The sequence below is a fragment of the Mizuhopecten yessoensis genome, unplaced genomic scaffold (assembly GCF_002113885.1).
Source record: "Mizuhopecten yessoensis strain PY_sf001 unplaced genomic scaffold, ASM211388v2 scaffold1425, whole genome shotgun sequence".
Taxonomy (NCBI): Eukaryota; Metazoa; Mollusca; class Bivalvia; order Pectinida; family Pectinidae; genus Mizuhopecten; species Mizuhopecten yessoensis.
Window position 1 is genome coordinate 58,436 of NW_018404040.1, and position 18,401 is coordinate 76,836.

Consider the following 18,401-nt stretch of genomic DNA (forward strand, 5'->3'; position numbering starts at 1 on the left):
TTGCCCCACCCTTGCAGACTTAACCCCTGGGTCATAACTTTGAAACGGTTGAAATCCCCACCCCAAAACTATATATACAAATGCTGGGCAAAAAGAGACAAATGCAGTCATGATATTAGAAATGATAATGGGGTCTGGCCACAACCGTAGGGACCTAGTTTCTGAGTCACAGCTTGGAAACAGTTGAGATCCCCACCCCATAACCATACATAAAATTGGTGGGCATGGAAAATTGAATACAGATATATATGCTACAAGGATTGGCCTTGGGGTCTGGCATATTCCCTTGGATCTCATTTGGAGAATATTCTGCCATGATTGCTTAGATATCCAGGTGAGTGATACAGGCCCTATGGGCCTCTTGTTCACATCTTGTAAGAAAAATGAATATCGGCGACTGAAAACAAAATATCAGCAAATTGTCGTCTCGAGCATTGTGCAAGAATAACACAATTCAAGTGGATTATGTCGTTTTAAGGGGCCTGGTAAATGGATATTGTTATTGTTTATCAAAATTGAAGAGAAAGTCATTAAAAATATCCTGACTGCGTCTAATGTAAACACACCCGTGCACATGCCTCGTTATTGCCAGGCATCACTTCACAGGACTGATCTTTTCTACTGTAATCAAATTAAAACAACCCTTTTCCCTACCCTAACTTACCTCATTGTTCTCTGCAGATCACCCATCTGAACAAGACAATGTAGCTATAATTGGATAATTGGCGATTTTGATTTCAGACGGTGTCGTTGTGTTGACAGTTGACCTTTTGTTAAAAAACAAAAGAGTTCCAATACCTGACCTTGCCATTTATCGTAAATGCAGTCCTCCGTTACGTTCTAGTCCAGCGATGTCAGGGACAGAACACTGCTATTGCTCTAACAACAGTTATCGCCAAAGGTTTTTCTATTGTCGACAGTAACTTAAACTAAACTCCCTCATCAGCCTTTTTAGCCAAGAGCAGTTTCAAACCGCCAATCATGTTTTACTTTCGCCTTTGGCGCCAGTGGTGACCGCCAGCGCGAGCCCTGTGTAACCTGCTAGCCCTGGGTATCGGGTTAGTGGACTTGTAGACATCTCTGATTGCTAATGTGTTTGGGTTAGTTGTAAGTGACTCTTTGGCCAATGTGTTTAAGGCCATTAACTTAACGTAAATATTGATGTGTTTCAGGAAAAAAATGCAGAGGATGCTATTGAAGCGCTGAAAGAGTATGAACCAGAAATCGCAAAAGTGGTGCGTAAGGGACAAAGAGGAGTACAGAAGATCCGCGCCAGTTTGTTGGTCCCTGGAGACATTGTCGAGATCTCCGGTATGTTTTATCCATGACAAGAAATATTATACAGTAACAAATTTGTTGATCCAGCCTCCAGAAGTCTGGTTTTGAACCAGCCAATGTTGAGCCGTTTTCTGTACAAAATTGTCTCGGTGACCTGGTTGTATCACAGTCAAACAACTTTACCAGGAACGAAGGTGGCTGGAATCTCAAGGTTCTAATTAATTCATGATCCAGTGATCATTGTGTTAGGGGAGGTTTTCTGGTCATGGTCAAAGTACCCAGTTATCCAGTCTCAGTAGCTGTAACTAGGGTCACCTATAATTGTGGTTAATGGCTGTAGTTTGTGAGAGTGGGATTTTGGGTTACTCTAAACAGAATCAACAAATTCTTAACTCCCACTGACTGTATGTGAAAATAATAACATTACAGGAAAATCTGCTCAAGAGACCTAACTGTGCATGAGACCACCTGTGTTCAGAGACCACATTTAAAACCCCACAGTTATTTTCATGCTATAATAAGATGGCCCAACCCGTATTAGATACCACCTGTGTTCAGAGACCACATTTAAAACCCCTCAGTTATTTTCATGCTATATAGCTGGCCCAACCTGTATTAAATACCACCTGTGTTCAGAGACCATATTTAAAACCCCACAGATATTTTCATGCTATATAGATGGCCCAACCTGTATTAGATACTATCTGTATTCAGAGACCACATTTAAAACCCCTCAGTTATTTTCATGATATATAGATGGCCCAACCTGTATTAGATACCACCTGTATTCAGAGACCACATTTAAAACCCCCCAGTTATTTTCATGCTATAAGATGGCCCAACCCGTATTAGATACCATCTGTATTCAGAGACCACATTTAAAACCCCTCAGTTATTTTCATGATATATAGATGGCCCAACCTGTATTAGATACCACCTTTGTTCAGAGACCACATTTAAAACCCCTCAGTTATTTTCATGCTATATAGCTGGCCCAACCCGTATTAGATACCATCTGTATTCAGAGACCACATTTAAACCCCCAGTTATTTTCATGCTATATAGCTGGCCCAACCTGTATTAGATACCACCTGGGTTCAGAGACCATATTTAAAACCCCACAGTTATTTTCATGCTATAAGATGACCCAACCTGTATTAGATCCCACCTGTGTTCAGAGACCACATTTAAAACCCCTCAGTTATTTTCATGATATATAGCTGGCCCAACCTGTATTAGATACCCCCTGTGTTCAGAGACCATATTTAAAACCCCACAGATATTTTCATGCTATATAGATGGCCCAACCTGTACTAGATACCACCTGTATTCAGAGACCACATTTAAAACCCCCCAGTTATTTTCATGCTATAAGATGGCCCAACCCGTATTAGATACCATCTGTATTCAGAGACCACATTTAAACCCCCAGTTATTTTCATGCTATATAGCTGGCCCAACCTGTATTAGATACAACCTGTGTTCAGAGACCATATTTAAAACCCCACAGATATTTTCATGCTATATAGATGGCCCAACCTGTACTAGATACCACCTGTATTCAGAGACCACATTTAAAACCCCCCAGTTATTTTCATGCTATATAGATGGCCAACCCTGTATTAGATACCATCTGTATTCAGAGACAATATTTAAAACCCCACAGTTATTTTCATGCTATAATAATATGGCCCAACCCGTATTAGATACCACCTGTGTTCAGAGACCACATTTAAAACCCCTCAGTTATTTTCATGCTATATAGCTGGCCCAACCTGTATTAGATACCACCTGTGTTCAGAGACCATATTTAAAACCCCACAGTTATTTTCATGCTATATAGATGGCCCAACCTGTATTAGATACCATCTGTATTCAGAGACAATATTTAAAACCCCACAGTTATTTTCATGCTATATAGCTGGCTCCACCTGTATTAGAGACCACCTGTGTTCAGAGACCACATTTAGAACTCCACAGTTATTTTCATGCTATATAGCTGGCTCAACCTGTATTAGAGTCTACCTGTGCTCCGAGACGACTTCATTGACTTTCAGAAAGTGGTCTCTGAATGACTGTAAAGTGTCATCAGTTTAAATTCAGTTGGGTGTCGTTGTGCAACTTGTTGGGTCTGATAGTAAGGCCTATACAGTACTTTAAAGCAGGATAGACTATGCACACTGTGTCAGATATTCAAGTAGATAAGTTGAAATCATTTCTGATAGGTGTTTATAATTATGGATTTATTACATGTTATGTATAAATCTTACTATTTATCTTGTTTCTTTTCCAGTTGGAGACAAAATTCCAGCAGATATTCGTATCCTCCACATTTATTCCACAACACTTAGGATAGACCAGTCCATTCTTACAGGTATGTATACAGCCTTCTAGTAAAATGATATATCACAGTGCGATCTTGTTCAGTAATATTTTGTCAATAAAAAAGTTATTGAGAAAGTTATTTTTTTAAACAAATTAAGAAAGAATGGAAGGAAAAGGGGTACTTGAAATTTGTGTAGATTGAGCAAAGTGGCAAATAAATGAGGATTATATTAAGTTTTTACAGAATTTAAATGTTTTTCTCCTGATTTGACGTTGTGTTTGATTGTACAGGAGAGAGTGTGAGCGTGATCAAACACACCGATCCCATCCCCGACCCTCGGGCTGTCAACCAGGACAAGAAAAACATCCTCTTCTCTGTAAGTATATTAGCTACACGATCACACTCTGCATTATGTACACAGCATGACACTGGAGTATTTTACTTGCACTGTTTTAATAGTTTTAAGTAAAAGTTTGTTTCAGAAAAAAACATTTTGAACGTTAGAGTTACAAAATAATGTACTCTGGAATGTTTCAAGGTACGCTTTCGTAAAAATCATATAGGTAATATATAAATAATGTACTCTGGAATGTTTCAAGGTACGCTTTCGTATAAATCATATAGGTAATCTATAAATAATGTCCTCTGGAATGTTTCAAGGTACGCTTTCGTAAAAATCATATAGGTAATATATAAATAATGTACTCTGGAATGTTTCAAGGTACGCTTTCGTATAAATCATATAGGGAATCTATAAATAATGTACTCTGGAATGTTTCAAGGTACGCGTTCGTATAAATCATATAGGTAATCTATAAATAAACGATTTGTTGCATCAAACTTTGGAAGTGTGCATATACAGTTGTAGATAAATCTGTAACGCTATTAACCAAATCTGTAACGCTATTAATTATAAATGTAAAGCTATTAACCAAATCTGTAGCGCTATTAATTATATATGTAATGCTATTATCCAAATCTGTAACGCTATTAACCAAATCTGTAACTCTATTAATTATATATGTAATGCTATTAACCAAATCTGTAACGCTATTAATTATATATGTAACGCTATTAACCAAATCTGTAGCGCTATTATCCAAATCTGTAACGCTATTAATTATATATGTAATGCTATTAACCAAATCTGTAACACTATTAATTATATATGTAATGCTATTAACCAAATCTGTAGCGCTATTATCCAAATCTGTAATGCTATTAACCAAATCTGTAACGCTATTAACCAAATCTGTAACGCTATTAACCAAATCTGTCAATAGTACCTCTATACAGTAAAGATATCAGCTATACAGTAAAGATAACAGCCATACAGTCAATAGTACCTCTATACAGTAAAGATATCAGCTATACAGTCAATAGTACCTCTATACAGTAAAGATAACAGCTATACAGTCAATATTACCTCTATACAGTAAAGATAACAGCTATACAGTCAATAGTACCTCTATACAGTAAAGATAACAGCTATACAGTCAATAGTACCTCTATACAGTAAAGATAACAGCTATACAGTCAATAGTACCTCTATACAGTAAAGATAACAGCTATACAGTCAATAGTACCTCTATACAGTAAAGATAACAGCTATACAGTCAATAGTACCTCTATACAGTAAAGATAACAGCTATACAGTCAATAGTACCTCTATACAGTAAAGATAACAGCTATACAGTCAATAGTACCTCTATACAGTAAAGATAACAGCTATACAGTCAATAGTACCTCTATACAGTAAAGATAACAGCTATACAGTCAATAGTACCTCTATACAGTAAAGATAACAGCTATACAGTCAATAGTACCTCTATACAGTAAAGATAACAGCTATACAGTCAATAGTACCTCTATACAGTAAAGATAACAGCTATACAGTCAATAGTACCTCTATACAGTAAAGATAACAGCTATACAGTCAATAGTACCTCTATACAGTAAAGATAACAGCTATACAGTCAATAGTACCTCTATACAGTAAAGATAACAGCTATACAGTCAATAGTACCTCTATACAGTAAAGATAACAGCTATACAGTCAATAGTACCTCTATACAGTAAAGATAACAGCTATACAGTCAATAGTACCTCTATACAGTAAAGATAACAGCTATACAGTCAATAGTACCTCTATACAGTAAAGATAACAGCTATACAGTCAATAGTACCTCTATACAGTAAAGATAACAGCTATACAGTCAATAGTACCTCTATACAGTAAAGATAACAGCTATACAGTCAATAGTACCTCTATACAGTAAAGATAACAGCTATACAGTCAATAGTACCTCTATACAGTAAAGATAACAGCTATACAGTCAATAGTACCTCTATACAGTAAAGATAACAGCTATACAGTCAATAGTACCTCTATACAGTAAAGATAACAGCTATACAGTCAATAGTACCTCTATACAGTAAAGATAACAGCTATACAGTCAATAGTACCTCTATACAGTAAAGATAACAGCTATACAGTCAATAGTACCTCTATACAGTAAAGATAACAGCTATACAGTCAATAGTACCTCTATACAGTAAAGATAACAGCTATACAGTCAATAGTACCTCTATACAGTAAAGATAACAGCTATACAGTCAATAGTACCTCTATACAGTAAAGATAACAGCTATACAGTCAATAGTACCTCTATACAGTAAAGATAACAGCTATACAGTCAATAGTACCTCTATACAGTAAAGATAACAGCTATACAGTCAATAGTACCTCTATACAGTAAAGATAACAGCTATACAGTCAATAGTACCTCTATACAGTAAAGATAACAGCTATACAGTCAATAGTACCTCTATACAGTAAAGATAACAGCTATACAGTCAATAGTACCTCTATACAGTAAAGATAACAGCTATACAGTCAATAGTACCTCTATACAGTAAAGATAACAGCTATACAGTCAATAGTACCTCTATACAGTAAAGATAACAGCTATACAGTCAATAGTACCTCTATACAGTAAAGATAACAGCTATACAGTCAATAGTACCTCTATACAGTAAAGATAACAGCTATACAGTCAATAGTACCTCTATACAGTAAAGATAACAGCTATACAGTCAATAGTACCTCTATACAGTAAAGATAACAGCTATACAGTCAATAGTACCTCTATACAGTAAAGATAACAGCTATACAGTCTATAGTACCTCTATACAGTAAAGATAACAGCTATACAGTCAATAGTACCTCTACAGTAACTAAAGCTGTTAACCTGCTTTAAAGTGAAAATAAAGGATTATAAGGTAAATACATCTACAAAAGGATTCTGCTGTAACCCTATAATATTTATAGCTAGCTTTTAACAAACATCAAACAATTCTTTACTATTCTGATATTCATGTTAATCCTAATGCACTTCAGGGAACAAACATCTCAGCAGGAAAATGCAAGGGAATCGCTTTCGGAACCGGCCTGAATACTGCTATTGGTGAGTAGTCACTTTTCGTAGTCAGTTTTGCCCCAGTGATTTGTTTCTTCCTGTATTCAATGTAGCCTGGCCTTTTCAATGTTTGGAAACAATAAAGTGACATTTTAGAGTTTAGGAATTATTACATTAATTTGAAAAAATGGTAGAAAGAAATAAGTGGCACGTTTTGATTGTGACCCATATGAAGGATTGGGAATGTTTTATGATTTGGGGTAAGTAAAGCTGCTTGTTAACCCAATGAGAAAACAACGATAAATATATATACCCCAAAAATGACCAGGGTGAGGGTCTGTCGAAGAAAGGGGAGGAGAGTGTCGTTGCTGGAGGTAATCAGTGACTTTATCCCAAAATCTACAGGGAGTTATTCCCGTGTTAATTATCGCAAATACACTAATCCTGGTTTATGGTCGGTCGCATTCCAAAAAATAATAACAAAATGTCTTTGTGTAATAAAAAGTAAGAGATTGAGAAAATACATACTGACATTAAGTAAGGCGTTTTACTGAGGGGAAGACCAGGGGTAGTCTTCAGAATGGGGATAACATTGGTACAGTACTGGGTTTATGCTAGATTTACTGTTCAGGGTTGTTGTTTGGCATGACTAATATTTAACATCTGGGTGGGTCTGACATTGGATTTACAGCTTTTGACAGCTTTTGAAAATCAGTGTGATGGAAGGTGCTAATCAGGAATCGGGGTCGCTCCATGTTAGAACATAACCCTAGTGTTCGGAATCAGAGTCTCTCTATGTTAGAATATAACTCAAGTGTTCAGACAAGTTTGTAGTTATAGTTTATCACAGGGACAGAATTGATAGATAATGTCAGATCAATTGTTTTATTTGCACACATGTATATCAACTATTCCACTTTAACGTGGTCATGAGCCCATGCCTGGTAATAAGCCCACCCATATACTTTGCCTTTGAGTAGAAATACCAACAAACTTTCATTTTCCTTTAATAANCCCCCCCCCCCCCCCCCTCCTTACACTTTGAGTCAGAAATTACATGTTTTTATTACAGGGTAAATAGGAAGGATATATGAGAAGAAAATCTTGCTTCAAGAAAAGATCATGATAATCTGTTTGATATTTAGCCAGTATAATACAGTACAGGGGACCGGCAAACAACTAGGAGTTGGTCAGGATACCACAGAGGTGTATATTTGTAATTTTACCGGCATGGCTTACAGTACTTGTTTCCATTGAACTTTTCACAAAGGTCATCACTGTGACCTGGTTGACCTCGCACAAAAGGTCACAACCTTTGTCAGGGAGACCAGACTGCATTGATGGAATATGATAAGTGGCCAATAAAAACACCACACACCAACACTGTTTATTGACAGAGAATTTACTGTGACGTTCCATTGGGACTTTGTTTATTGAAATACACAGACTACGAGCTACATCTGAGATAACGGTCTGGGTGTCTGTTTGTAGAGATTTCCAGTTGTGACACACGCACACAAGCTAGAGAGATTTGTTATACCTGCACTTGGAGACATTTCTTTGCATCATAAAATCAACCGCACCAAGAACAATAAAAGCTCGGCTTGGTTTAAATGTTCCTTTAAGGTTATAGCAACTTCAAAAGGGAAAATCAAATTCCATTGATGAAGTTGAACATTTGCATGGTAAACTTGACTGCCTGCCAAGATAAGTTGACTTAAAGTTGTAATTGGTAACAGGCTAGTTATGTTTTATTTAAAGTTATAATAACTAGCGTTCAAATCTCAGATCTCCGGTAATCATGTTCTGTATGATATAACCAAAGAAAGTTAAAAATCGTACAATGTTAAAAACCATTGTTAGGCAGCTCCTTATGCCACCAATTTGTTGAACTCTAGGAAAGTATCAATTTCCGAAAAACATTGGAAAAACCCTGGCTTAACAAATGTCCGAGTTTTACTTTTGTGAACTAAGTTTTTGCAAGCTTTGAACTTAATACATCTGGAGATCAGGGGAAAGTCATCTTTATTGATAGAAACATTTCAATATTGTGATGCCTTCATTTTAAAAGAATCTTCCCCTCAAGATGTGCTTTTATTTCATTTAATTTTGGAATGAAACATTTGGTCAATAGATGTGAAATTCAGCATCTGTATTGATATTTCTACCAGTGGTTAAACTTCGGTACATCATCCAGTGAGTCATGTGGGAGTTATAAGTAAACATGCCATCACTGTGGAGACCGGTTTGTTTGAGAAAACTCCTCGTTGTCAGGGCGATGAATAAACACATCACTGCCACTCTGTCATGCTGGTACAATGGTTGTCATGGTGACAGAAACAATATTAACCTGCTATGATACTATAAGGATATTGAACAATAGGGTCTGTTGTTGGTAGGCTGATAGCCAGCAATATTTACCAGTATATTGATGTTCAAATACTAGCTAAATTCATGCTGGCCTGGAATAGGTGTTGTGAGTGGAAACAGCTAGGGGCTTCTACTCTAGTGGTGGGGATAACTGTGTATCAGCAGGGTTATAGAGAAAGGGCAATGAAAACAGCTAGGGACTTCTACCCTAGTGGTGGGGATTACCGTGTATCAGCAGTGTTATAGAGAAAGGGTGACGGAAACAGCTAGGGACTTCTACCCTAGGGGTGGGTATAACTGTGTAGCAGCAGTGTTATAGAGAAAGGGTGATGGAAACAGCTGGGCTAAATTCATGCTGGCCTGGAATAGGTGTTGTGATTGGAAACAGCTAGGGGCTTCTACTCTAGTGGTGGGTATAACTGGGTATCAGCAGTGTTATAGAGAAAGGGTGATGGAAACAGCTGGGGACTTCTACCCTAGTGGTGGGGATAACTGTGTATCAGCAGGGTTATAGAGAAAGGGTAATGGAAACAGCCAGGGACTTCTACCCTAGTGGTGGGTATAACTTTGTATCAGCAGTGTTATAGAGAAAGGGCAATGAAAACAGCTAGGGACTTCTACCCTAGAGGTGGGTATAACTGGGTATCAGCAGTGTTATAGAGAAAGGGTGACGGAAACAGCTAGGGACTTCTACCCTAGTGGTGGCTATAACTGTGTATCAGCAGTGTTATAGAGAAAGGGTGACGGAAACAGCTAGGGACTTCTACCCTAGTGGTAGGTATTACTGTGTATAAGCCGTGTTATAGAGAAAGGGCAATGAAAACAGCTATGGACTTCTACCCTAGTGGTGGGTATAACTGCGGATCAGCAGTGTTATAGAGAAAGGGCAATGAAAACAGCTAGGGACTTCTACCCTAGAGGTGGGTATAACTGGGTATCAGCAGTGTTATAGAGAAAGGGTAATGGAAGCAGCTAGGGACTTCTACCCTAGTGGTGGGAATAACTGTGTATCAGCAGTGTTATAGAGAAAGGTGATGGAAACAGCTAGGGACTTCTACTCTAGTGGTGGGTATAACTGTGTATCAGCAGGGTTATAGAGAAAGGGTAATGGAAACAGCCAGGGACTTCTACCCTAGTGGTGGGTATAACTGTGCATCAGCAAAGTTATAGAGAAAGGGTAATGGAAACAGCCAGGGACTTCTACCCTAGTGGTGGGTATAACTGTGGAACAGCAGTGTTATAGAGAAAGGGTAATGGAAGCAGCTAGGGACTTCTACCCTAGTGGTGGGGATAACTGTGTATCAGCAGGGTTATAGAGAAAGGGCAATGAAAACAGCTAGGGACTTCTACCCTAGAGGTGGGTATAACTGTGGATCAGCAGGGTTATAGAGAAAGGGCAATGAAAACAGCTAGGGACTTCTACCCTAGAGGTGGGTATAACTGTGGATCAGCAGGGTTATAGAGAAAGGGCAATGAAAACAGCTATGGACTTCTACCCTAGTGGTGGGTATAACTGTGGAACAGCAGTGTTATAGAGAAAGGGTAATGGAAGCAGCTAGGGACTTCTACCCTAGTGGTGGCTCTAACTGTGTATCAGCAGTGTTATAGAGAATGGGTAATGGAAACAGCTAGGGACTTCCACCCTAGTGGTGGGTATAACTGTGCATCAGCAAAGTTATAGAGAAAGGGTAATGGAAACAGCCAGGGACTTCTACCCTAGTGGTGGGTATAACTGGGTATCAGCAGTGTTATAGAGAAAGGGTGATGGAAACAGCTGGGGACTTCTACCCTAGTGGTGGGTATAACTTTGTATCAGCAGTGTTATAGAGAAAGGGGGATGGAGACAGCTAGGGAGTTCTACTCTAGTGGTGGGGATAACCGTGGATCAGCAGTGTTATAGAGAAAGGGCAATGAAAACAGCTATGGACTTCTACCCTAGTGGTGGGTATAACTGTGGAACAGCAGTGTTATAGAGAAAGGGTAATGGAAGCAGCTAGGGACTTCTACCCTAGTGGTGGGGATAACTGTGTATCAGCAGGGTTATAGAGAAAGGGCAATGAAAACAGCTAGGGACTTCTACCCTAGAGGTGGGTATAACTGTGGATCAGCAGGGTTATAGAGAAAGGGCAATGAAAACAGCTAGGGACTTCTACCCTAGTGGTGGGGATAACTGTGTATCAGCAGGGTTATAGAGAAAGGGCAATGAAAACAGCTATGGACTTCTACCCTAGTAGTGGGTATAACTGTGTATCAGCAGTGTTGTAGAGAAAGGGTAATGGAAACAGCTAGGGACGTCTACCCTAGTGGTGGGTATAACTGTGCATCAGCAGTGTTATAGAGAAAGGGTAATGGAAACAGCTATGGACTTCTACCCTAGTGGTGGGTATAAATGTGTATCAGCAGTGTTATAGAGAAAGAGTAATGGAAACAGCTAGGGACTTCTACCCTAGTGGTGGGTATTACTGTGTAACAGCAGTGTTATAACGGTACTGAAGACAGGGTTGACAGAAAGAGAGAGGAAGAAGAGAGAAAGATTGGGAGACAGAGGGAAGTTATAGTTCACTATCTGTTCTATCACTCTGTCTGGAAGTTTACATGTTTATTTATAGGGAGTCTGCTAGCTCAGCCATTTGGACTCCCACACCCGCTCATCAACTGGCCTGGTGCTGAATCTATCACTGTGGTACTGAGGAGAGCTGAAAACTTATCCATAAATTACATCTAGCTTGCTAAGAGATCTATTGTAAATCCATCAGAACTCCTGGTGCAATCTGGTAGCAACTTTTATTGCTATTTCCAGTGATATGTATATATACACTGAAACCTTCATGGAATTTATTATTGGGAGTAAATGGGGTAAATGGGATGAATGTTAGTTTTGTGTGTGTATACATACACCTAAGTACGTCATGGCCACATCAGTCTGCTAATGTGCTATTGAACGTGGGCATCATTTTATATACTATTAGTGGATGTTTAAATTTAGAAGTATTATTTGAAATATAGTTATTTAATATTACTGTGTAGGAGGGTTTTATTAATATACTCTAACACTTGGTTCAGCGGGTGATGAAATTGCAAATTATAAAATTTGTTTCGGATGGGTGTGTGTGATGAAGTTGCCATATGGAATGATTTAAAAGGGGAAAAAGGGAAGAAAATTAAAATTTCGTTATTTTTTTTATTAAACAAATTAGAATGCATCCATAAATAATACAATGGTTAGTGGTTGTTATATATAATGCTATAAAATGTTCATCATATTGAATGTACTATTTCTATTAGAACTGTCTCCTTACATCAACAATTATCATCTTCCCCCTCTCCCCCATCATATAATACACACATATAAAGCCCCTAATTCCCCTTGGCATAGTCCCCTTAGGCCCCTCAGCTGACATGCAACACAAAGTAAGACTTTTCTAAATTGGGCGATCAGACACTAGAGATGTGCCTGGCTTGGCAGTGGCTGCTGTAGCTCTGGGGCTCCCCACAAGGAAACCCGAGCACATCAGCAGATGGAGCAGTCTTGTTGGTTCTGATTTCACACAGCACAGTCACCTTACTGTAATCTTTAATGCAGATACAATTGGATAAGATGTGTAGAGATTGGGATACTGACCCCTTGGCTGGTGTGCCCCGTGCCCCTTCTGGCATGCTTTCCCTTTCCCCCTGGGGGTTCCTCCCCATGTGTGTAGATAGGTAGTAGTTCTTTGCTACAGGTGATCTGTTACCTCCATATTTAGCCAAGCTAGTGATTCTCCGATACACATGTGTGTTATCATGGTTAGATACACATGTGTGTTATCATGGTTACCAACAGTCAATAAAACTTTGACTTTTGCCATTTTGTGTACCTTGGTGTATGAAGAAGAAGCACCTGTTACTTCTCCATCAGGCCTGTACAGTATTGTGTAGTCTTGCTCAAGTCCCCACCTTCTGTTTATGATGGGTTTCTTCCACGCCATCAACCAAACCCCATTTCACTGGCTTTTTTGGCAGAGATCTTCAACTTACAGAAACCTGTTTCAGCTATCAAGGTTTATTGCAAATTAAGGAAAATAATGATCACAATGCTTGAGGATAAGTGAAAATCAATGAAACAAAATCTTTGGCCATTCAGTAAGTTCACAATTTCCACACCATTAAAACTGAAAAACAAAATATACATGTCCTTGGAATCAAAATGATTACTATCAGGTATTTTTTTCAAGCATTCTAGTATATCTACACATAATTAACTACAAAAAATGAATTTGTGGAAATTGTAATTTTAGAATTCTGTTACCGTTATGAATCTTGATGCAATTGTATATATGCTGACATTTATTGAATCCATTTTATATGTTTTCCAAACATTTAATGTGAAACTTCGCTAAAACATACTCTTGACAAGCATTATTAATTTGTTATTGCATAAACATTTGGCCTCTTAGCCATTTATGTTAATATACTATTCACTGATGTATGTTTTTGTGGTGACTGCAACAGTTTCACAAAATAAAATCAAGGCTCGTTTGTGTTTCAAGCAATAAGTTTTTTAGTTATATATGTACAGCTCAAACCAGAAATGTTAATGTCCTTGAGGAGAGCTGGAGGTCAGTGTAACAGGAGAGAAAGATTTTGGCCTGGGGCTGCTACAGCTGATTGTGTGTACCATGCGGTACACCATCACTAGTGGTATGCTGTAAGTAGGAGATCTGGAGCCTTCACAGCAATTCCTGAGATAATACACAGGGGATTACATAACCGAGCCAGGATCTAAGAAAGGTCCTGGTAACAACCACCTTGAGAGCAGGGCTTTGACCCTGACAGAAAAATGAACATGTTTCTTGCTGGTTTGTTGGGGGCCCAGACCAAACTAATGAATATGTGTGCTGCTTTTGATCAACATCATACAATTATAGCTAGCAAGTAATCAATACTTCATGAGAACAAATGAATAAATATGTATGTCGCTCCCTGTTGGCAAGAGTGAATGATTAGCTTTAGATATACAGGAAAACCAATTTGAACAAAACCAGGATGTGTAAAATGCCTCCATAAATCAAAACAGGTCTCGTCTGCTTCCCTATATATCATACTTAGTGCAGACATACCTGTTGTGTAAGCGTGCAGACTTACCTGTTGTGTAAACGTGTAGACATACCTGTTGTGTAAGCGTGCAGGAATACCTGTTTTGTAAACGTGCAGACATACCTGTTGTGTAAACGTGCAGACATACCGGTTGTGTAAGCGTGCAGACATACCTGTTGTGTAAGCGTGCAGACATACCTGTTGTGTAAACGTGCAGACATACCTGTTGTGTAAACGTGCAGACATACCTGTTGTGTAAGCGTGCAGAAATACCTGTTGTGTAAGCGTGCAGACATACCTGTTGTGTAAGCATGCAGACATACCTGTTATGTAAACGTGCAGAAATACCCGTTGTGTAAGCGTGTAGGAATACCTGTTGTGTAACCGTGCAGATATAGCTGTTGTGTAAGCGTGCAGGCATACTGGTTGTGTAAGCGTGCAGACATACCTGTTGTATAAGCGTGCAGACATACCTGTTGTGTAAGCGTGCAGACATACCTGTTGTGTAAAGGCTGGCCGTACCCCACTGTATGTTGTAACAGGCCACTAATGTAGGGTTCCTTCAGAATCATGGATATCTGTCAGGTTTGATAAAAGGAATAAAGGCTGGCCTTACCCCACTGTATGTTGTAACAGGGGACTAATGTAGGGTTCCTTCAGAATCATGGTTATCTGTCAGGTTTGATAAAAGGAATAAAGGCTGGCCGTATCCCACTGTATGTTGTAACAGGGGACTAATGTAGGGTTCCTTCAGAATCATGGATTGTTAATTCTGTCCAGGCTCTGTATAACCCTTTACATATGTCAAGATGATGCTTGGTTTTATGACCCTGAGAAATCATCTCAACTTACAGAAACCATCTTTTTATATTTGGTATTGAATATAAATATCCAGGCATATCCATCCATCACTAGTTACAAACCTTACTATCGAGAGAATAAAATCTTTGATTAAAGAAGATTTCAAATGTTCCCAATTATTTTAGAAGATATAACTATGATAAAACATTAAAACCGACTTTTGTCAGTGACACTGACGGCTGCGTTCTGTTGTAAAACACTAAAACAGACTTTAGTCTGTGACACTGACCGCTGCGTTCTGTTGTAAAACACTAAAACAGACTTTTGTCTGTGACACTGACCGCTGCGTTCTGTTGTAAAACACTAAAACAGACTTTTGTCTGTGACACTGACCGCTGCGTTCTGTTGTAAAACACTAAAACAGACTTTTGTCTGTGACACTGACGGCTGCGTTCTGTTGTAAAACACTAAAACAGACTTTTGTCTGTGACACTGACGGCTGCGTTCTGTTGTAAAACACTAAAACAGACTTTTGTCTGTGACACTGACGGCTGCGTTCTGTTGTAAAACACTAAAACAGACTTTTGTCTGTGACACTGACGGCTGCGTTCTGTTGTAAAACACTAAAACAGACTTTTGTCTGTGACACTGACGGCTGCGTTCTGTTGTAAAACACTAAAACAGACTTTTGTCTGTGACACTGACGGCTGCGTTCTGTTGTAAAACACTAAAACAGACTTTTGTCTGTGACACTGACGGCTGCGTTCTGTTGTAAAACACTAAAACAGACTTTTGTCTGTGACACTGACGGCTGCGTTCTGTTGTAAAACACTAAAACAGACTTTTGTCTGTGACACTGACGGCTGCGTTCTGTTGTAAAACACTAAAACAGACTTTTGTCTGTGACACTGACGGCTGCGTTCTGTTGTAAAACACTAAAACAGACTTTTGTCTGTGACACTGACGGCTGCGTTCTGTTGTAAAACACTAAAACAGACTTTTGTCTGTGACACTGACGGCTGCGTTCTGTTGTAAAACACTAAAACAGACTTTTGTCTGTGACACTGACGGCTGCGTTCTGTTGTAAAACACTAAAACAGACTTTTGTCTGTGACACTGACGGCTGCGTTCTGTTGTAAAACACTAAAACAGACTTTTGTCTGTGACACTGACGGCTGCGTTCTGTTGTAAAACACTAAAACAGACTTTTGTCTGTGACACTGACGGCTGCGTTCTGTTGTAAAACACTAAAACAGACTTTTGTCTGTGACACTGACGGCTGCGTTCTGTTGTAAAACACTAAAACAGACTTTTGTCTGTGACACTGACGGCTGCGTTCTGTTGTAAAACACTAAAACAGACTTTTGTCTGTGACACTGACGGCTGCGTTCTGTTGTAAAACACTAAAACAGACTTTTGTCTGTGACACTGACGGCTGCGTTCTGTTGTAAAACACTAAAACAGACTTTTGTCTGTGACACTGACGGCTGCGTTCTGTTGTAAAACACTAAAACAGACTTTTGTCTGTGACACTGACGGCTGCGTTCTGTTGTAAAACACTAAAACAGACTTTTGTCTGTGACACTGACGGCTGCGTTCTGTTGTAAAACACTAAAACAGACTTTTGTCTGTGACACTGACGGCTGCGTTCTGTTGTAAAACACTAAAACAGACTTTTGTCTGTGACACTGACGGCTGCGTTCTGTTGTAAAACACTAAAACAGACTTTTGTCTGTGACACTGACGGCTGCGTTCTGTTGTAAAACACTAAAACAGACTTTTGTCTGTGACACTGACGGCTGCGTTCTGTTGTAAAACACTAAAACAGACTTTTGTCTGTGACACTGACGGCTGCGTTCTGTTGTAAAACACTAAAACAGACTTTTGTCTGTGACACTGACGGCTGCGTTCTGTTGTAAAACACTAAAACAGACTTTTGTCTGTGACACTGACGGCTGCGTTCTGTTGTAAAACACTAAAACAGACTTTTGTCTGTGACACTGACGCCTGCGTTCTGTTGTAAAACACTAAAACAGACTTTTGTCTGTGACACTGACGGCTGTGTTCTGTTGTATTTTACAGGCAAGATCCGAGACGAGATGATGGAGACAGAGACCGAGAAGACACCTCTTCAACAGAAACTGGACGAGTTCGGAACTCAACTTTCTAAGGTATTATTAACATTTAAAGGACATTATAAAGTGTTGTTTTTAACAGTTTTAAAAGTTCTTTATCTCATAGAGATCCTTTCCTATATTATGTAAATGTTGGGTTTGCGGTAACAGTTTTTCTGACCATTACTTACCATTACTGACCATTGCTGACCTTTACTGTTCTGTCACAGGTTATCACTATCATCTGTATCTGCGTATGGGCCATCAACATCGGTCATTTCAACGATCCCGCCCACGGAGGATCATGGATGAAGGTATTTATAATGCTTGATTAAGCAGATGAAAAAATGAACGATTTCACTGTCAGAAATCTGTTGTTTTTTTTTATATTTGTTGACAAACCAACATATATATTTTGACTCCAAAGGGAAACCTGCACTAGTTACAATAAAAATGTTAAATAATGTAAGAAGGTTCTGGAACATGCTAGAATATATATGCTTTTCTATAATATTAACAATCTCAAATATGTTTGATTTTTTTATACATCCCTGAAAGGTTTTGGTAGGGAAGATTTACAAAGTGGTCATCTAATTTTATTGTGTGTTTCCTTTCAGGGCGCCATCTACTACTTCAAGATTGCTGTGGCTCTGGCTGTGGCTGCCATTCCTGAGGGTCTGCCTGCTGTCATCACAACCTGTCTGGCTCTCGGTACGTTGACCTGGTCATGTGACAGTGTGACTATAAACTAGGTCATGTGACAGTGTGACTATAAACTAGGTCGTGTGACTATAAACTAGGACATGTGACAGTGTGACTATAAACCTGGTCATGTGACAGTGTGACTATGAACAAGGTCATATGACAGTGTGACTATAAACTAGGACATGTGACAGTGTAGCTATAAGCAAGGTCATGTGACAGGGGGGCTATCAGCAAGGTCGTGTGACAGTGTAGCTATCAGAAAGGTCATGTGACAGGGTGACTATAAACTAGGACATGTGTCAGTGTGACTAT

The 18,401-nt window shown here is 38.9% G+C and overlaps 1 protein-coding gene across 8 annotated transcripts in view; it reads left to right on the forward strand.

Annotated features, from left to right (window-relative positions):
* Positions 1–18,401, forward strand: part of LOC110462070 (calcium-transporting ATPase sarcoplasmic/endoplasmic reticulum type-like) — an 88,111-nt gene that overhangs the window by 27,945 nt on the left and 41,765 nt on the right. For all 8 annotated transcript variants that reach the window (XR_002464232.1, XR_002464230.1, XM_021515872.1 and 5 more), the window contains exons 5-11: positions 1,173–1,311; positions 3,572–3,652; positions 3,895–3,980; positions 7,005–7,071; positions 17,353–17,441; positions 17,615–17,698; positions 18,002–18,095. Coding sequence is in view for 6 of the 8 variants with exons in the window: in XM_021515872.1 (XP_021371547.1) it covers positions 1,173–1,311; positions 3,572–3,652; positions 3,895–3,980; positions 7,005–7,071; positions 17,353–17,441; positions 17,615–17,698; positions 18,002–18,095 (640 nt within the window). In the remaining 2 variants the exon portion in view is untranslated. The remainder of the gene's footprint in view (positions 1–1,172; positions 1,312–3,571; positions 3,653–3,894; positions 3,981–7,004; positions 7,072–17,352; positions 17,442–17,614; positions 17,699–18,001; positions 18,096–18,401) is intronic.